At 49.8% G+C, this 18069-nt stretch overlaps 6 protein-coding genes across 6 annotated transcripts; 2 read left to right on the forward strand and 4 right to left on the reverse strand.

The window, feature by feature from the left end:
- Nucleotides 1-746: 746 nt before the first annotated feature.
- On the reverse strand, nt 747-4064 carry NECHADRAFT_86856 (uncharacterized protein; the record flags this gene model as incomplete). The annotated part of the gene is made up of 3 exons (XM_003041308.1): nt 747-2916; nt 2961-3735; nt 3797-4064. 3 exons carry the CDS (start codon nt 4062-4064, stop codon nt 747-749), a joined length of 3213 nt encoding a protein of 1070 aa, XP_003041354.1.
- A 1966-nt stretch (nt 4065-6030) lies between these two features.
- On the forward strand, nt 6031-6504 carry NECHADRAFT_52407 (uncharacterized protein; the record flags this gene model as incomplete). Its single annotated transcript, XM_003041262.1, has 1 exon — nt 6031-6504. The coding sequence occupies one exon, from the start codon at nt 6031-6033 to the stop codon at nt 6502-6504; it is 474 nt and encodes a 157-aa protein (XP_003041308.1).
- A 1338-nt stretch (nt 6505-7842) lies between these two features.
- Nucleotides 7843-8757, reverse strand: NECHADRAFT_52327 (uncharacterized protein; the record flags this gene model as incomplete). Its single annotated transcript, XM_003041309.1, has 1 exon — nt 7843-8757. A coding segment is annotated over one exon (915 nt), but the record flags the coding sequence as incomplete, so codon positions are not given.
- A 1459-nt stretch (nt 8758-10216) lies between these two features.
- NECHADRAFT_52354 (uncharacterized protein) lies at nt 10217-11893 on the reverse strand (the record flags this gene model as incomplete). The annotated part of the gene is made up of 2 exons (XM_003041310.1): nt 10217-11230; nt 11291-11893. 2 exons carry the CDS (start codon nt 11891-11893, stop codon nt 10217-10219), a joined length of 1617 nt encoding a protein of 538 aa, XP_003041356.1.
- Nucleotides 11894-12763: 870 nt separating this feature from the next.
- On the forward strand, nt 12764-14482 carry NECHADRAFT_52459 (uncharacterized protein; the record flags this gene model as incomplete). The annotated part of the gene is made up of 4 exons (XM_003041263.1): nt 12764-13269; nt 13382-14116; nt 14170-14404; nt 14456-14482. 4 exons carry the CDS (start codon nt 12764-12766, stop codon nt 14480-14482), a joined length of 1503 nt encoding a protein of 500 aa, XP_003041309.1.
- Nucleotides 14483-15851: 1369 nt separating this feature from the next.
- Nucleotides 15852-17900, reverse strand: NECHADRAFT_86861 (uncharacterized protein; the record flags this gene model as incomplete). Its single annotated transcript, XM_003041311.1, has 1 exon — nt 15852-17900. The coding sequence occupies one exon, from the start codon at nt 17898-17900 to the stop codon at nt 15852-15854; it is 2049 nt and encodes a 682-aa protein (XP_003041357.1).
- Nucleotides 17901-18069: the final 169 nt, after the last annotated feature.

The raw sequence follows: 18069 nt of genomic DNA on the forward strand, positions 1-18069 counted from the left end.
CTCCAATTCTTCTCCATTACCCATTTTCGCCAATTTCTCTCGGCCAGGTCTCGGGTAAACAAAATTCCTTCTCGGAGTATTTCACACCGACTCTAAAAGGTCCGAATCCACTTCATTTGTGGCCGCATGTAGGGTAGTTGAATGGATCTCGACAATCTGGTTACTCAATTAATCAACCAATCCGTAGACATATCTCTCAACGGCCCTTTTCCCAATCACTTGTCGTGAGATTAAACAAGATTCGGTGTAAGAGTACCGACACTGGTAGAGCATCGTCGGCATTGTCGGCATCTTGCATATGCAGGTCTCCCGTCGAATTTTGAAGCGAAAAACATCCCATCTCTTGTGACTCTTTGCTATATGTCCCCATCATCGCACAAGCGATTGGGTCGCTTACAAAGGTGTTTACAACAACCGGCCTGTGGATCTGTCGTGATCTTCGGGAGTTCAACTCCGACTGTTGACAAGGGCAAAGAAAAGAGTCATACATCGCACCATGAATCCTTCGGTACATAATTGCCACTGTATCACGACTATTGCGTCAAATATAGGAACCACGTACGACTAAATTGGCAACCACCTGCCGATACTAAGACTTGGTCGGTACTACTAACGATGTTTTATTCGAGTCGCATCATTAGTATGGGCGTAGAAAGATTGTCGAGGGCAAGAATTGATATCATCATAGGAGGTCTAAATAGAGATATTTGACCCAAGTGCAAGAAACTTCGATGATTACTGACTACTCAACTCGTCCACCTTTCCGTCAAACCACGCATGCCCCCAAGATGGCATCTTTCAAGCTCCAGAGTGACCTTGGTTGCATCACCCAATCCTTCTATGATGTCCGGAATGTTGCGGCTCGAGACAATCCACTTGACGCGTGAAGGTCTCTTGATAAACTTCATGAGTGAGTCTCGATCCGCTACACACTCATCCAGAGCGTCAACAACTAGTACCGTCCCCTGTAGTGTGGGATCTGTTAGCACAGTTTCGAAAAGTTCAGAGGTAGGCTCCCAGGCTGAGATGTGTCCTTCTCGCTGTTTTTGTAGAAGGCTGTATTTGGAGATCAGAGATGGTCTCGCACGCGCAAGTATATATAGGAGACCGCGCAAGACAGCTGTTCCGTTGTTGAGATTGGGATTAGTGATCTGACAAAAGAAGTAGGGCACGACTGTCAACTTCGCTGATAGGTGATCGATCATGCTACAAAGTAGTGTCGTCTTGCCTGTGGCGAGGAGGCCCCGGATCCAGAAGAGTCGAGTGTGCGGGTCATTCTGAAATTGAAGGAAGCTTGGATGGTCTAGCACTCGGCTGAGCCTGTCGCTGAGTAGCCAGCCACTGAGCTTTTCAATGGTGCGTTTGACATTTCGAGGATCAGTCTCGAACAAACCATCCAAAAGTCGAACGTTCTCCTGGACAGGACCAAGAGCTGTCACCAACTCCAGCATTGTGGCCGCAGTCCATTGGTGCCCGGTTTGAATTGGCGCCAGATCAATGCCGATGCCAGCTGCTGAAGCTTGGTCCATGACTTCTTTGTCTAGGCTCTTGGCCGCAGATAGTAGCTCCTCCAGGTCATCAAGTTGGCCATCAGGAACCACAGCTCGGACCTGAAGTTCAAGCATCTTTTGGCATAGCTGTAAAGAACTCTGCTCGAGTTGAATCAGCTCCCTGATACGAGTCTCTGTTGAAGACCATTTTAAGCTCCTCAGCTGAAATTCAAGAGCCGAGTGCCAAGGCATTCGAGACATAAGAATGATAAATCCTCGCCAATCGCCTCCTCCTCGGGTTTGGACGTTTGCTAGGAATCTCAAGACAAGAAAAAAGCCAACTCGTGGCAAAGTAGACTTGGGAAATCCCATTGCAGAGGTTGAGAGCCACTCTACTGCCTGTATGACAGGTTCGGTGGCTTTGCTGGATCGAAACGTGTGGCGCATCTGCTCTAGCAAGTCGTCGGCAATCGTGTTTAGTAGTGTCCGGCGTTTGTGGATATCAACGCCGTGGAAGACATTGAAAATTTGCTTCCATTCGCCTTCCGGGTTTACGGAAAGCTCCTCGGAGAGCAACATCTCGTACCTCTCCACCAAAAGGGGGTTTATCTTTTTGAGACTGTCGTAAGCTCTGTCCCAAAGCGTGTAGAGCATCATGTGATGTACAGCTGTGTCTTCCTCAGTAGGGTTCGTCTTTCTAATACCCTCCCAATGTTCGTCGAATTTGGGTGGAAAGGACACGATCTGAGTCGACGCTTCATCGACAGGCATGGCCTCCTCTCGGCTCGATCTGATCTCATCGAAAGTAGAGGCAGATCTGGGGTCATCGTCGGTTTCGAAACCAGTAGACACATCGTTCAGATCCTTGGGCCCATTGGAAGGACGGGATCTGCTTCGGGCCTTGACGCTGGTAGTGTTCGACTCTTGCTCGGATACGCTCTCTTGGTCGCTGTCAAGATGATCCAACGTATGAAATGCCAGACATCTGAGGTGTCCAGCGATGTGCTTGGCCAGCTCGGAAAGTTGGTCTATCTCGCTCTTCTGTGGTGTAACAGAGAGACAATCCGAAGGGTTGTCTTGGACAAGCGTAGGGTTGTAACCACAGAGGGGGCAGATATGCTTGGGTCTAGCCTCGACTCCTGTGCCTAACGTAGCGATCATTTTGCGTTCAGCTTCATCCGAGTCGGCGTGCTGTTTGCAGATGTGCTCTTGGAAGGCCTCTTGGTCGCGAAATTCTTCCTCGTCATGTTCAAAATCACATCTCCAAACAGTTGGCTTGTGAACCAACTGTGTCCACTTTGTCGAGTGTTGATTGCGCATGTGGTTCTCCCATAAGCTCAAGTCGGCGAAGAACTGTAGTGGCTTTCTGCAGTCCTCCGAAATGCAGACGTATGGCTCCAAATCTGTGTCGACATGGCGCCTGAAGCTATGAATGAGCGGCATGCGATCATAATATGAAGGGGTCCTTACCGCCATTTCTTGTCTTCCAGCTCTGACTCTTTGAGCTGTCTCCAGCAAGTAGGACACTTTGGATCTTGATTCCACTGCTCGTGGGTGGGCGGCTCAGGATAGTTGTTCAAATCCCCGACCATGCGTGTAGTGTTCGCTTCCGAGGAGGAAATGACCGACTTGCCCCCATCGCATCTCGCGCGCACCATAGCGGAACTGGTTGGAAGAAACGTCCAAGAATCAGTGCTCGGAGTTGTTTCAGTGTCTTGAGAAGGCGTGTTGCCACTCGACTGAGAGACTCCCTGGTCATGGAGAGTGGCAGCTCGGGTCTTTGACGTGGGTTGATCGGATTCGAAATCGCTTGGTTCGTGGTTGGAAGTGTTTGGATTGTGGTCCTTTCGCGTCTTTGAGCTTTGTCGGTCCTTAGGGGTTGTCTTTTGCTGATGCTGTCTGATGTACCTGAGTCTCTGCCGACGATCAGTCATGGCTTCCACGAGTTGGGTGCGAAGAGACGGTGTAGCCATAGGATACTTAAAGGCAACAATGTTAGTGGCTAGAAGCCTGTACTTCTCATCATTCTCTTGTTCAGCAAAACTCTTGAGCCTACTGCTGAGACTTGAAGCGGAGTACTTTTGAATGGTTGCGCCTAATCGATCAAGCCTTTGAAGCACAGCCACGATGGCTTCCAGCGCTTCCTCGACTGTGCCTTCAAGTTCCTCCACGGGAACATTTTCATTCTGATTTGGCCGTGGTGTTGTCGACCTAAGTGAATCTTTGGATTGGCCCTGCATCTTGACTAAAAAGGATAGTTATCAGCAAACCGGGCGAGACCAGCCGAGAAGTGCAACTGTACGTACTGAATTCTAGGTTTCTGCGAAGCATTAATAAGAACTGCGTCACGAAACCTCGAATCTCATCGCTATAGCGTAGCGTCTGATCAAGAGAGGCGTTCGGGGGCGCGAAAACACCGAGATTGAAGCACCAAGACTCGTAATCTTTGGACAAAGAAGCGACTTCCTTCTGTGTCTTGGAATCTTCCGGGCCTGTATGAGCGCAATCCTGGAAGAGCTTACTGCACTCTGACGCAAGAGTGAATATCTCACTGGCGCTTTCTGAGCCCGCCATGATAGGTGAAGCGGAAATGCTGGGGAGACAAGTTGTTTGAAGGAAAATTGCAAGTAGGATCGGAGTTGGGAACTGATCGGATAAGCTGAATGGGCTGTTCCACAAAGGCTTATTGGTGCACCTACTGGTGGCATCTTTGTCAATTCACCGATACGTAGGAGGGGCCTTAATATAGACGCGATGCTTCATCATAAGCCATTAATCTCGCAAGTTATTATGAGCTGGTTTCTTTAGATTCCGTACGGGGCCGTTGCAAGCTGTTACTAAAGACAGTGATGCACTGCTGTTTCAAGCGGCCCTACAAGTTGCTGTTGCACGCTGCTGTTACGAGCTGTTGTAAACCGCTGCCCGAGATAGCCTGATCCGATCAACTGCCCTCACCTGAAGGTGATTAGCCGACACTGACATCGCGTCGACACGGCCCTTGTACGACCGGTCAAAGACGATGACCCAGTGCGAGGAAGAACTCATACACGCCACACAAATTATCACGTATGTTCATAATTAGGTAAGTAGAAGTGAATGGTCTAGTTGGCGAGAATCTGCAAGCGCCGTGGTGTCGACAGGGGCTCGGAACATTTGATAGGCAAAGTTCACGCCATGCTGATATGTCGCAAAGACCTAGGCATTCGCCGAATGTCTGCAAGATGGATGACATCTGCCGAACCATCGGAGATAGCCTCTCTAATGAGGAGAAAATTGGCCTTTGGATATGCTACGGGAGGATCTGGCATGATACAGACACTCATCCAGGCTTTGTCGACAATCTTCACATTTTGCCCACCTTGCCATTGAAACAGATTCTTTAGCAACCCACATGCAAGCCTGGGCCCAATGAAAGAGTGAATTTGGCTTATAATCTGGCTTGTCGTCTTTTCCAAACATACAGTTCCGAAATGCAACAGCGGGAGCGGGGGCCAGGAGACATCTACTTCCTCTACAATCCGGAGGATGACACTATTCATCAGCCAGATCACCCTTACGTTGCATCCACCTTCCTTTCGGATCGACCACCAGTCGAGACCAAGGATAAGTTCCACGTGCTCGTCCACTTCGCCAAGCTCTTGCTCGAGATTGGGCTTGGCCAGGTCTTTGTACCCAAACGTCCCCGCCTTGATGCTGATCTGATTCAATGGGTACAAAGCGATGTGGCCAAAGAGTCTTTGATACAGAGTTAATTTAAAGGTGTCATGGAGTGCCTGGAAGCTAGAAAGCCAAGACACGTGAACAACTCTAAGGACGAGGAAACCCAGTGCCGTAAAGTCATATTCAGCCTGGTTTCCCATCTCAACAAGGCCCGCAATAACTACCGTTGTCTGGACCCCAAACGGACGCAAACCGTTTCGCTACCAGATTCAACTGTTGATAACGTACTGTCTCAACAGAACGCACTATCTCGTGAAGACCTTTCAGAGCTATTGCCTAAGAGTAGAATGTTTGACGAGCAAAAACTTTGTCAATGCGACGCTGACCAAAGGTAGGTGCTCGAAGCTCGATGAAGGCACATGAAGACTGACTCTTAACACTATATCAGCGAGACCGGTAGTGCCAAGAGCTTTTTGGATCTGGCCGAGAGGTTTTATATATCCTCCACACGCGGCTTAACCTCCAATCCCGACATACGAATCGCCATCCTTGATACTGGCATACAAACACATGCCGGTTTCATCAAAGGCGCAAAGTACAGCCGGAGGAGCCGAGATTCTCCGATCAAGGAGTCGAAATCACTCGTCTCTAAGCACCCAAACGATAAGTATAGAGATGGAACAAACGTAGCTTCTCTAATACTGAGAGTTTTCCCAACGCAAACCTCTACATTGCCAAGATTCCTCGTGGTATCGAGCAAGATGGCTTTGAACAGATCACCGAGGTGTGAGCAAACAGGCTGAAGGCTTACTGATCCTGGTACTGACTAGTTTGGCAGGCCATCAAATGGGCAAGAAGTTTCAATGTTCATATTATTAACATGTCCTTCAGCATCCCAAAAACGCCAGAGGTCAAAATGAAAATCAAGGAAGCAGAGAACAGCGGTGTTGTAATATTTGTAGCAGCATCAAACAATAACGTAAATCCTGGCCAATCCTTCTCGGCAACTCTGGACACCGTTTTGTGTATTCACGCAACCGACGGCAAGGGCAACAAAGGCAGCATGAACCCCGAGCCAGAATCCCATCGAGACAACAACAGTGTACTGGGCGTGACGGTCCCGTCCGCATGGGATAATGGCGTTTATCTCTCTGGGCCGTCATCTGCCACCCCCGTAGCTGCTGGCATGACCGCCGTGGCCCTCGGCTTCATAAAGGCAACCGTTCCGGCTAGTAAAATGCCAACGGGTAGTATAGAGGAATCTTTTGATCGTCAGGGGATGAAGAATATTCAACTAGCAATGAATATGTTAAGGGATGGGTACAATTGCATTGTTCCCTGGTGCGAATTTTAGCCATTGGGCTCCGGACACGATGCGCTCATTACTAGAGTCCAGACTCAGGGTAGGAGCTTTATAAGTCGTATACCTATCCTGCATTATTGCCCTCATAGTATTAGTCTCGGCTTTAATATTGCCTTGGCGATACCGAATTCTTTTAACGTAGAAGATTAAGCCTATTAAGGAGTAATATATAACCTAATTGCCTCTATACCTAAAATAAGGTACCTTTCACTTTTACTGCCTAAAAAAAAAATCTCTTCGTTTCAACGGGATTATAGTATCTTCTAAGCCCATATCATTCATGGAGGGTTGAGAATAACGCTTTATCAATATAGAAAACATGACATACCAAAAGGATGGCTCTACTACCCAGAGGGGCCAGTAGAACCATACAATAATCCAACACAACATCTCCAAGACAGTGTTAGAAGTGAAAGGGAAAGTTAACCAGAATATGAGAAGATACAACATGCCATGGAATGCAGAGGCTACCTTCACTTCCTCGAGGGAGGATAAAATTCTCTCTCGGACTCCCTCTATCGGCGACGGCTCAAACTTTGAATCCTGTATGGGCCATATGATTAGGGCGACGGCAACTGTAAGAACGGGTTTGAACAAGATGAGATCTGTGATGGCTTTGAGGAGGTAAACGATAAGCCAGGACCATGGGCCACCAATGACACCGAAGACACACCTTTCCAGGAGCCTTCCGAGGCGCATTCGGGTCCATAGAAGTAGCTTGAGACTCGTTTCCTCCTTTTCCCAGCAGAAAATCTCGACCACAATTGTCCGCTGGCCGAAGACAATATGTTTCTCGACTCTGGCGAAGAAAGGGCCAAAAGACTCACTTCTATGTCGAGGTTGGTCTTCAAGACTGGAATATCTCACTTCAAAGGTCACCCGCTCGGCCTCTGGGTCATCCCAGGGAGGCCGGCAAACCCAAATAGACACTGTTGTTGATCCCTTGAGTGGATGCCCCTGGTGGATTGCCGACTCCAGAACCAGACGCAGCTCAACTTCTCTCCCCAGCCCAGCTTCGGGGTTGTTCATGGTGATGAGGCCTGTCGCTGGAGACCAGGTGTATCCTGTCGTGACGCTCTTGACATGGATACCTTCGGGTAATGGCTTGAGGAGGAAAGAGCCACGTGGGATACGATGCATCTCTGGGGAAGGAACTGTCATGAGATACGCGGTGATATTGGGTGTCCTTTTCCATACCGAGTGACGCGTCCACTGAATTGGTACTTCTTGGACTCGACAGAACCGATTGCCGGGAAGTTCTTCGAACACAATCGTCGCTAGCTCTGTGCACTGTTTCTGGCGACATGCGATTATGCCATACGTGAGACCACCGCGCCATATACGCAAGTCAATTCGGATCCCACGATTTGTTATTGAGAATGGGGCAGAGTCCTGGCAAGTGTCGACTGGAACGATGTATTCTGATCCAGCAAAGGCCATCGGTGAAGGGGCAAGGACACTTGTGCTTGACCAGGAATCGGGGTATTGCGTCTCGCCGAGGCCCCATGCGAATATCGACTGATCGTCCGTGTGCCTGATGATTTCTTCTTGGAGCCGAGCAAAGGCTTTGCTCCCTTCGCCATATAACAGAGGCATGTTAATGTCGAAGATGCCCAGCAGACAGTAGGCGAGGTCTTCCGTGCGAGTTGTCTGCCGTCTCGACGCCCAGCTCATCCGCTGAGCAATGCTCGAACTTCTCAGTATCCTGTGAAGATCATCGCGATTGTCTTGGAGGAGCCTCTTATCGATACCAGTGGTGTAAGCAATGGTTTCGCTGAGGTTGCTTCGAGAATCAATGAGTTCCCAAGTGGACGCATAAAAGACAAGTCTTCGGGGAGCGATGAGCTCCTGTAGTGTCCAGCCCCTCGTAAACCAGCGACTTTTGGGGATGGTAGACCGTCCATCAGATGTCTCATTCACATCGGGCAGATAAGCGTAGCATATCGTGGCACCCTCATACCACTTGAACATGGAGTTGATGGCCTCGGACAGCTCGGCGCTACTGGTCTTGTCGATGCAGCAGGTATCAATCCAAGCGTACTCCAAGTTGGATTCTAGAGTCACTTTGCAGGTTTGAAGGATCTTTTGGTAGCCGGCTTTCAAGAGGTGTTGGCCTGAATCATTTTGCATGTCCTGAAATGTGACCTCTTGATCTCCCCAAGTGTGAGAGAGAATCGCATAGCGCGGCCGATTGATTTCATTGAACTCTTCCAGCTGCAGAGTTTTTGTGTTGATGAGACGCATTTCTGCGAGGAGGGATGATGGTTTGTATGGGTAATTGAAGGGGATGGTCGTGACGTGGCGGGGAAGAGTTAAGTGATTTTCAAGTCAAAGAAATCAGGCTGCAAGAGGAGAGAAAATTAATCATCAGAATGAGATAAAATGATTTGTTGAAATAAATGCAATAGGGGAGATATCACTATAGGAGCTCACAAATCCGAAGTTCTTTTAATTTAATATCACGCCTTTCACAGCGCTTTAAATTTGCAGTGAAGGACTCGATCAACGGGTATGGAATCGCGTGACAGAAAGTAGAGAAATCGGCTCTCGTTAGTCAATTCATTAATGCAAAGAGACTTAAGATTGTGTTTCCAAAGGACTGGCCAATGAGTCTTTTTATCAGGTACAATATGTTTGTAAACGCAATCTTTGCCCGCGTGGTGATGTTTTTGAGGTTTCAAGCTCGTTACGCCGTGCCCAATAACACCCTACCCAAAGTTCTGTCTCTCAATTTCCAATGTAGTTTAAGGCTATCATATTTGGTATCGCAACACATAGTAGAAGGAGTGGGATGAACAAAGAAGTGTTATCGGATATTCTCTTGCAGACGGTTGGCTCAAGCCTGCGACGACTCTTGCCGACCCTTCCACCACCGCCAAACGGCTTGGCAGTAAAACCACGTCTCAATAGTTCCGAAGATGCTGATGAGTACAAGAACAACCACCTTCATATTCTTGCTGAGACCCAAGGCGTCGAGGCTGAAGGCAGGGTATGAGGGATTGCCCGAGGCTTGTGGTTGATCTGGTGGGGGTTGTTTGCTTGCCCTCTTTTCTTTTTGGGCAGTCCACATGTTTCTTGTTGTCGATAATTGACGTGGAGAAATCGATAATCCCGAGAATCCTACTTGCTTGCTGTGGGTGCGCAGAAGTCGACTGCGTAACGTAGCAAGTGGCGTTGACATGGTTCAATGATGAAGCTTAAGAGACGACAGGATACCAAGATGATGAGACGTTGAAGAGGCGTAGATGTAGGCGATATTTAGAGGCTTAGAGACGATAAAGAGAATAAAAAATGTCACAAAGCCCTCAATTGAACGTTCCCGTCCCTATATGAGCCCTTGAGAAGCACCTCGTATCGCGTATCCGTCCCCACCCTAGAGCCCAAGGAGACCTCCGCTTTAGGCATAGCGCCTAGTCCAGTGGTGTTGAACAATTTCAGGCCCGTTCTCATTGGCCGGGATGTTTCGGGTTGAGACCGTTCACTGCCGGGGAGAACCGGCCTCGACTCTGCAAAAGTCTAAGCGGATTTACTCCGTAATACGGGATACGATGGTGATGTTGGCCTTGATTTCAGGGCACAATACTTTGCAAGGTCTCGCACTTCAAAGGAAAGCTTAGAGTCATAAATCCTGTTGACCATCTATCATGCTGTATGTGCAGCTACAATTTTACATGTTATCATTCTCTGGTACCCGAATCCCTTCCTATTGTTGCGAGATGTCCACCTTGCTCCACCAAAACTCGGACTGCTTGCGTCCCCAAACATCATCTACAAACGCAGCCGGGCTACCAACACTGCCTCCGATCAGTTCCTCATTTCCAGGGCCAAACTGGAGAACCTTGGGTGCCTTGCCATCATACGGCTCCCACTTTGGTCGGTTGGGATAATTACCGGCGACGGCATTAGGGTCACCCTTGGTGATAAAGCTTGTGACGTAGGTATTTGTGATTTCTGCCACCTCCTTCTGTGCCGGAGAGATCTTTACGACATTTGGATCACAGACCTCGTACCTCATGTTGTCGCCGTGCTGGGCGCCGTTGTTGACAGAGGAGACTAGAGCCCAGTGGTAAACATAGACAGGAGCTGAGGGAGAGGCTAGCTCTGCCGTCTGTCGCACAGGTGCCACGTAAGCGTAATGGGCATATGCAGCCTCGATACGCTTATACTGAGCGCCCATGCCCTCTCGTGTCTCCTTGTACTCGTCCGATGTGGCTGGATCAGGGTAAAGGTTGTCGATGGTGTTGATATCCTCCTTGGAGAGAAGAGGCAGCAACTCCTCAAAGAAGTGTCGGAACTCAGATCCAGTAGACATCTTCTTGTCCACATAGAGAGAGCCCTCGTTGGTGGTGAAGCCCGTCATGATGGGTACCTTGTGCCACTTGCCCTGCCTCCATGTTTCCAGGGGCGGTCGGGCAATGATGTCGCCATCAATAACTGGCTGGAAGGCCCAGCGAAGCGAGGGGTTGTATTTATCGAAGGTGGCTGTCTGAGCGGCAGTGATAACGTTCTCGGGTTGCTTTCGCAGGTATGGGAAGATCTCGTCCTCGGGCAAATCCTCGGGCACACCAACTTGCTGAAGGAAGTCCTTGAACTGGGCTTCGTGGATAGGTGCGTTGTATGGCCTGACAGCACGAGAGGTGGGGGCTCCAGATTCGAGAATGGCCTTGTGGAAGAGAGGTGCCACACCCTCCTTGTAGTACATCAAAAGATGACCAATCTATTAATCACATATTAACACGACTGATACAGCACATGTGTAGCAATATGAGCAACTTACAGAGTGGGCTCCAGCTGAAAGACCAAACAAGGTAACATTATCCGGGTCGCCACCAAAGGCCGCAATATTCTCTTGAACCCACTCCATCATGAGAATCTGGTCTCGGAGCCCAAGATTAAGCACGCCTTCCTTGGCACTGAGGCTAGACGGCAAAAATCCAAGGGCTCCGATACGGTAGTTGAAGCTAACGGCGATAAATGGCTCAGGCGCGTTGGATACCATTGAAGCAGTCTTGTGCATTGATGCAGTGCCTCTATTGAACGCTCCACCGTGGATGTATAGCGCAACTGGGAGCTTGGCATGCGACCCTGATGACTGGCGAAAGATGTTCGCAGTCAAACAGTCTTCGCTGTACTCAAGAGGGGCACTTCCCGCCAAGAGTGGCTTGCCGGGACCTGCAGGACCATACTTGGTGGCATGAATGACAGTGTCAGAGGAGGGAGGAATCTTGGCTGGTAGCCGAAAGCGTCGATCGCCAGTGGGTGGCAAGGCATAGGGGACGCCCAGCCAGCCGTCGACTGGCTGCGGAAGCGCGTCCTGCAGCTGGACGCCGATAATCTTACCCTGAGGGAGGGTGACGGTTGGTTCAATCTGGCTTCCCATGGTATCGGATCTTTCGGTGGATGATTTGATTTCCAAGTTCGAAACGAGATAAGCAGGGGCAAAAGACAGCCGTCACGTTGGCTGCGTTAAATACAAGCCGAGAACCCAAAAGATTGACGAAATCAGAGGCGAAAAGCACCGTAATTCGGAGTAAAGGTGGAGTCCGTAGATCGGAGTCCAAACTGCGCTCCGTGGAAATCTGGGGTTCGGGACGTACTACCCCTGCGGATAACGATGCCGGTAGGCCTTCAACAGCTCACTTATCGAGAGACTATGGGCCGACGGAGATAGCAGAGGACTATTAGATCCCGACAATCAGGTTCCGCGCGATAAAGCCGCCCTGATCCTTCTTATACCCCGCAAAACCGACCCGTCTATATCTCGACGGCTCTTGAGGACGGAGCCCGGGCTTCAGATCTGGACACCGAGGACCGGAGGCGACTCGCTAGACTAGGACCCCGCGCAGTAATCGCAGATAACCATGGCTCGATTGGGCGCAGAGTGGAGCGGCTTGATAACGGGGGGAAACGCTTGGAGATAGCCATGGAGATGCTAACCAGATACGCGTCTGGTCCCAGCTTGTTCGTGTCATGTACCCCAGATTCTGTTCCCTCTACTGGCATTGAAATGGGATAAATAGATGGACGTCGACCCACAGAATCTTCCATGCTCCTCCATCCTTCTCAAGTTTCAACCTTGACTCGTTACTGAACTCTATTCAGCGACAAGGCGAGAAGGGCTCAAACAGTTCAATTCTACAACCAACCCCTTTTCTCCAATTTCGTTGCAATGTCGCCACAAGACGCCAAAAGCACGGGCGCTGAATTGCCCAACGAGAAGTACTCCGCCAAGGCCGAGGAGAACATCGCCATGAGCAAGCTAGAGTCCATCACACCTGGGGAGGTGGTTGAGCTCGATGCCACCGAAACATTTCTCCGCGAGCACAACTTTTCCAATGAGTACATTGAGGAGCTCATGAACGACGCGGAGCTCAACAAGCGATTGATCCGCAAGGTCGACATGGTGCTCCTTCCTCTTCTCATGGGAACCTACATGATGCAGTATATCGACAAAACCACCATGGCCTACTCTGCCGTGTTCGATCTCTTCACCGACACTGGCATCTCGTCAGACCAGTACAGCTGGTTTGCTTCAATCTTTTATTTCGCCTATATGGTGGCTGAGTATCCCTGGCTCTTCCTCGCGCAAAAGACACGCATGGCCAAGGTCATCTCCGGCTGCGTTTTGGCCTGGGGTAGCGTCCTCATGCTGACGGCTGCTGGACACAACTTTGGCGGTCTCGCGGCCTGTCGCTTCTTCCTTGGTGTTTTTGAGGCGCCTATTACTACCTGTTTCATGATGATTGTTTCTATGTGGTATGTTTCTCCCCTAGCGGGGGACAAAATACACGAGGCTGAATTGGCGATGCCCTCGCCTCCCCCGCTGGCCCCCCTCCTTACGCCTCCCATCTAATCATCCATTCAACAGGTACACACGTGAACAACAGCCATTCCGGGCTGGTATCTTCTACTGTTGTAATGGAGTTGGCAGCATGGTCGGCGGTATTCTCACCTTCGGCATTGGGCAGATCGATAATGGATTCCCTGTCTGGAAGCTAGTTTTCCTCGTCTGCGGTGCCATGACGGTCGTCTGGGGCGTTGTCCTGATCTTCTTCCTCCCCGACAGCATCCTCACAGCCAAGCGATTCACCCTCGAAGAGCGCGCTCTCCTCATCGGCCGCGGTCGTCTCGCCCGAACCGGAATCCTCAACCAGACAATTAAGTGGTATCAAGTTAGGGAGGCCTTTATCGATCCCCAGGTCTGGCTTCTGTTCCTGTTCATGCTTCTTAACGAGGTCATCAACGGTGGAATCGCCAACTTTGGAAAGCTCATCATCAAGGGTGTCGTGCACGATCCTCTCCAGACTGTTGCTCTTGGTATCCCTCAGGGAGCTTTCCAGGTGTTCTACATCCTCTCGGGCACATACCTTGCTTCTCGCATCAAGAACTGGCGAACCATCATCATGATGATCTACCTCCTCCCCACCGTCGTTGGAGTCTGCCTCATGTGGAAGCTTGATCGTAGCCACAAGGTTGGCGTTCTCTTCAGCTACTACATTGTCGGCGCCTTCGTTACATCGCTCGTGCTTGCAATGCAAATGCCCGCTACCAACCTCGGTGGCTACACCAAGCGTATCACTGCCTCTGCTATGGTCTTCATCGCGTAAGTCTCTCACTACCGCGTGAAACGCAAGTTGATCACTAACTCTTCTCTAGTTACTGCGCTGGTAACATCATCGGCCCTCACGCCTTCCTAGGCAAGGAGGCACCCACGTATAAGACTGGCTGCATCACCATTCTTTGCTGCTCCGTCGGTCAAGTTTTGGTTGCCATTGCTCTCCGACTTCTCCTGATCACCCGCAACAAGCGACGTGATGCTGCCATGGCCGCCATCGGAGAGGTTGATACCGATGCCGCGGCGACTGAGGGAGCTGATATCACTGACTTCGAGGTAAGAGTTTCACGCAACTTCACATCAAGCTTGTACTAACCAGTGCTTCAGAACCCCCACTTCCGATACGTCTTGTAAGACGGAGATGCTTGGATGATTTATGGCTTTTTAATAGTGAATCAATGATTAGAACTTAGACGTAATGAAACGCGATACCATGGCCTGACCTTTTCCTGTGATGTTGGCGTGTATGCCACCTGTTGACTCGATGTGTTCTGCCGGGGGCTTTGAACGCACTCGACGCTCTCACTCTAGTGGCCCTACCAACATTGTTGTACTGTGTAGCTGTGTTGATCTCACCAAGTCAGCAATAAGAGAATGGATCTTCGGAATAGTTCGGAGACTAAGCCCCGACAATGATTGTTCTGTCAAGGCGACCCGACCCCCTGGTGAGCCGACCCCGTTTGACATCCTATTAGCCAATGGATAGGTTAGGATAAGGGTTATGCTTAGGGTGGGGTTAGGAATAGAGTTATGCTTGGTTAGGGTCATAGTAATTGATTAGTTTATGATTGATTTGAAGTGCAAAGGGGGTCGGCTGAGAAGGGCGTCGGTCGTCTTGACAGTAAACACCCCGACAACCACTTCCTTCCAACAGTCCAAGCTTTCCCCCTTACCCCTGAGACTAGCCCCTTCCCTAATTCTTGTGAAGCCGACACTCAGTGATCTCCTACCCCACCCTCCTTGGTGCAAGTCAACAGTAGATCCGTGGCTATCTGATGAGAGAGACGCGGCCCAGCCATGGCGGCCTAACTATCACTCCCTAGGTCTGTGAATACACTCTTGACTAAGAGTGAATAGCAACACCGAGAAGTGCACAAATCTGTGCAGTGATCGGGCGGCCTTTTCTTTGTTTCACTGGACCCTTGTACTGCTCTGTCACTGACCCGGCGACAGTCGGCTAGACAGTCGGCCACGGCTTCAAGATGCACTGCCAACCCTACCTCTGGATCCAGGACCCTTTCGTTTGGTCTATAAATAAGCCCTCGTCGAGCACGTGGACATAATTGGCCAACCGAAACGTCTAGAGATATGCCACTAGATCACATTTATAACAACGAAACACGATGCCACTCACCAGGTCCAAAATCTCCCACACGATCGAAGGAGATCGCATCTTTGACGAGCAGAAACTGGAGAGCGCTTTGATACAGATTTACGGGATGAACTTCCAGGTCCAGAAGATTACCGAAGCCTGGGTTATTGTGACAAACAACAAGTCTCCCAAGAACTTGAGCATGAGGCTGCAGCTGGATGATGTGATTGCGATATAAGGACTAGCTGAGGTGGATTCAAACTAAACAAAAGATCGAATCGAGGCTGCTTTCACCTATCTGCTCTGCTCTACCGCGCTCTGTTATTATGGAAGTGATTCCTATTAGAATATATAAATGCTCCTTTTTCCAATAACTAATGACAACCCCAAACGCCTACCTTGGTCCGGATATTATAATACACTTTCCTTCGCCCCTTCTAGATCACTTTTGACTCTCTGTTCCCGCAATCCCGATGGCCACGGAAAGACGACATCGTACGCAGTAACGCCTTCGAAGAAACATAGACCAAGAACCCATTTCTTTGTATAGAGACGACACGGCCCGTTGAGCTCTAGGTCTCCCATTTCGACTCCAAGGGAAACATGATGATCGAGGTCATTGCCATAGTACTCGTCGCTCTCGTTTGTTTCAGACCAAAGCGAGGTAAAGACGTGTGCGACGGACTGGTCATCTAAACTGCTTGCTTTTGGCCCGGTTATAAAAATTCCACGATGGACAGTGGTACTCCCACTACTGTCACAGAGACAGCCAAGTGATAGCCCTTCATCCGCATCCATGGCTCTCACCAGTTCTTTGGCCATCATTCTGCGATATCTAAGGCCGAACGAGCCTTCATCTTCAATCATGGCGTCTTCGTCGAGGAACGCCTTCAAATCATTGATTAGAGTGGTGCATCTCTTGCGTTTATTTGCCCTCAAAAGCTCCATGAGTTGTAGTAGGCGTGTCCTGTGGCAATCCGGGAGTTGATGCTGTCCTTTCTGGCTCTCTTGCGATAACCGCGGCGACGACCTCGGCGCTTTGAGCCGCTCGTCTAATTTCCACAAGTGGCCAGTCGTTTTAATGCCGTCCGCAGCGAGTTTCACATCGACAAAGCGGCAGCCCTTGTTAAAAGTAAGATTTCTTTCACCTTGAGGTGCCCGGAAGCCATCAAAGAAGAGATCGTGAATGCGATCGATAACACTCGCGGGAATAGCCAACTCATTCCTCAAAATCTCTCCGTTTAATAGTCGTAGCGCCAATATTGAGAGGGTTAGAGTAACGCCTGTTTTGCTCTTTTCCTGTAGCATGGTGCTTTTGAGACGCGTTGCATATTGACAACAGTTTGCGATGATGGCCAGAAGATCCCAGGGCTCTGTGACTCCTCTGGCGAGGACATCTGAAACAATGATGCCAGACATTGACGTAGATTTTTCCAGTAGAAGTGTATACTTTCCTGCGGTTCTCAATATGTGTTGGACCTTCTCTTCGTCCTCTTTTCTGGTCTTGGCGAGTTTTCGAAAAGCGAGACAGAACTTGGTCGCATTCTCAGAAAACCTGACCGACTGAACACTCAATTCCCCAGGAATAAGATTGAACAGCGCCTTTCCCGAAAGGCGGAATATTCGTTTTGGCTTCTCCAAGCCCGGGCTGTGGTGAATGAGGAGTGTCATCTTTAACCCGGCACGGTAGTTCTCCTGGAACGTCCACGCTCTCGACCACCACTTGTCTGTGGTGATTTCGTATAGTAGTTGTAAAGCCTCCTGGGCTTTTTCATATGTCGTTGTCTCTCGTAGCCGAAAGTCTCCGTCCACGCATTCCACGAGTTGGCCTTTGAGTACCGCAGCCAGAGTCGCCATTTCACTCTCCTTCTCAATCGGGCGTCCAAGCAGAGCAACAGGATGGTTGCTGAGTGAGTAAACTCGGTCCATGGCGTCCAATGCGTGTTGCTTCTTGTTGCATGCTTCATGCTTACACGTCGGCTGCTGACACACCTTTTGAGGAATGCTGTGCCGATCAATCCACAACAACGGGACCTGATGTCGTTGCATGTATCTCGTGATACGCTCCAGTACAGAGTTACGCACACTGGAGTGGTACGCATTCTTTCTGTCTCTCGTTTCGATAAGATGACCCTCTTCTTTTGGATTTTGAACTTCGGTTTCTGATGCTTCCCAGGTATAGGACAACGCAACGAAATTGCTGTCGTTGAAGGCGTTGATCTCTTGTCGGAACCAAAAGGGTTCTTCGTCGGCGTCGGCAGACCTTTTCTGCTTCAAAGAGCCAAGTTTTCGTTTCTTCGATTGCCTACGACCGAGGCATTCGAGATTCTCGACGATCCAAATCATTTTCTGCTGAGGAATGCGGCATTCTTGGATCTCCAGCAGGAGCGGGATCAGGCCCGATTGTTCAACTGAGGGGGGGCTCTCAGGGTCCCTTGAAGAACCTCGCTTTGGTGCCATATCTTGAGCCAACTGGACGGCATATTGGGGGCAAATGCCGATGAGAAATGGCGACGTGTGGTGAGATTTGCAAGATTTGGATGAGAACTCGCCAACAGCTACAGTTTTGTTTCGTCATGCACCGCGTCACGACCCACCAATCACAGGCCGGCATGAAATTACAGGAGAG

Source organism: Fusarium vanettenii, assembly GCF_000151355.1.
Source record: "Fusarium vanettenii 77-13-4 chromosome 11 genomic scaffold NECHAsca_48_chr11_4_0, whole genome shotgun sequence".
Lineage (NCBI taxonomy): Eukaryota > Fungi > Ascomycota > Sordariomycetes > Hypocreales > Nectriaceae > Fusarium > Fusarium vanettenii.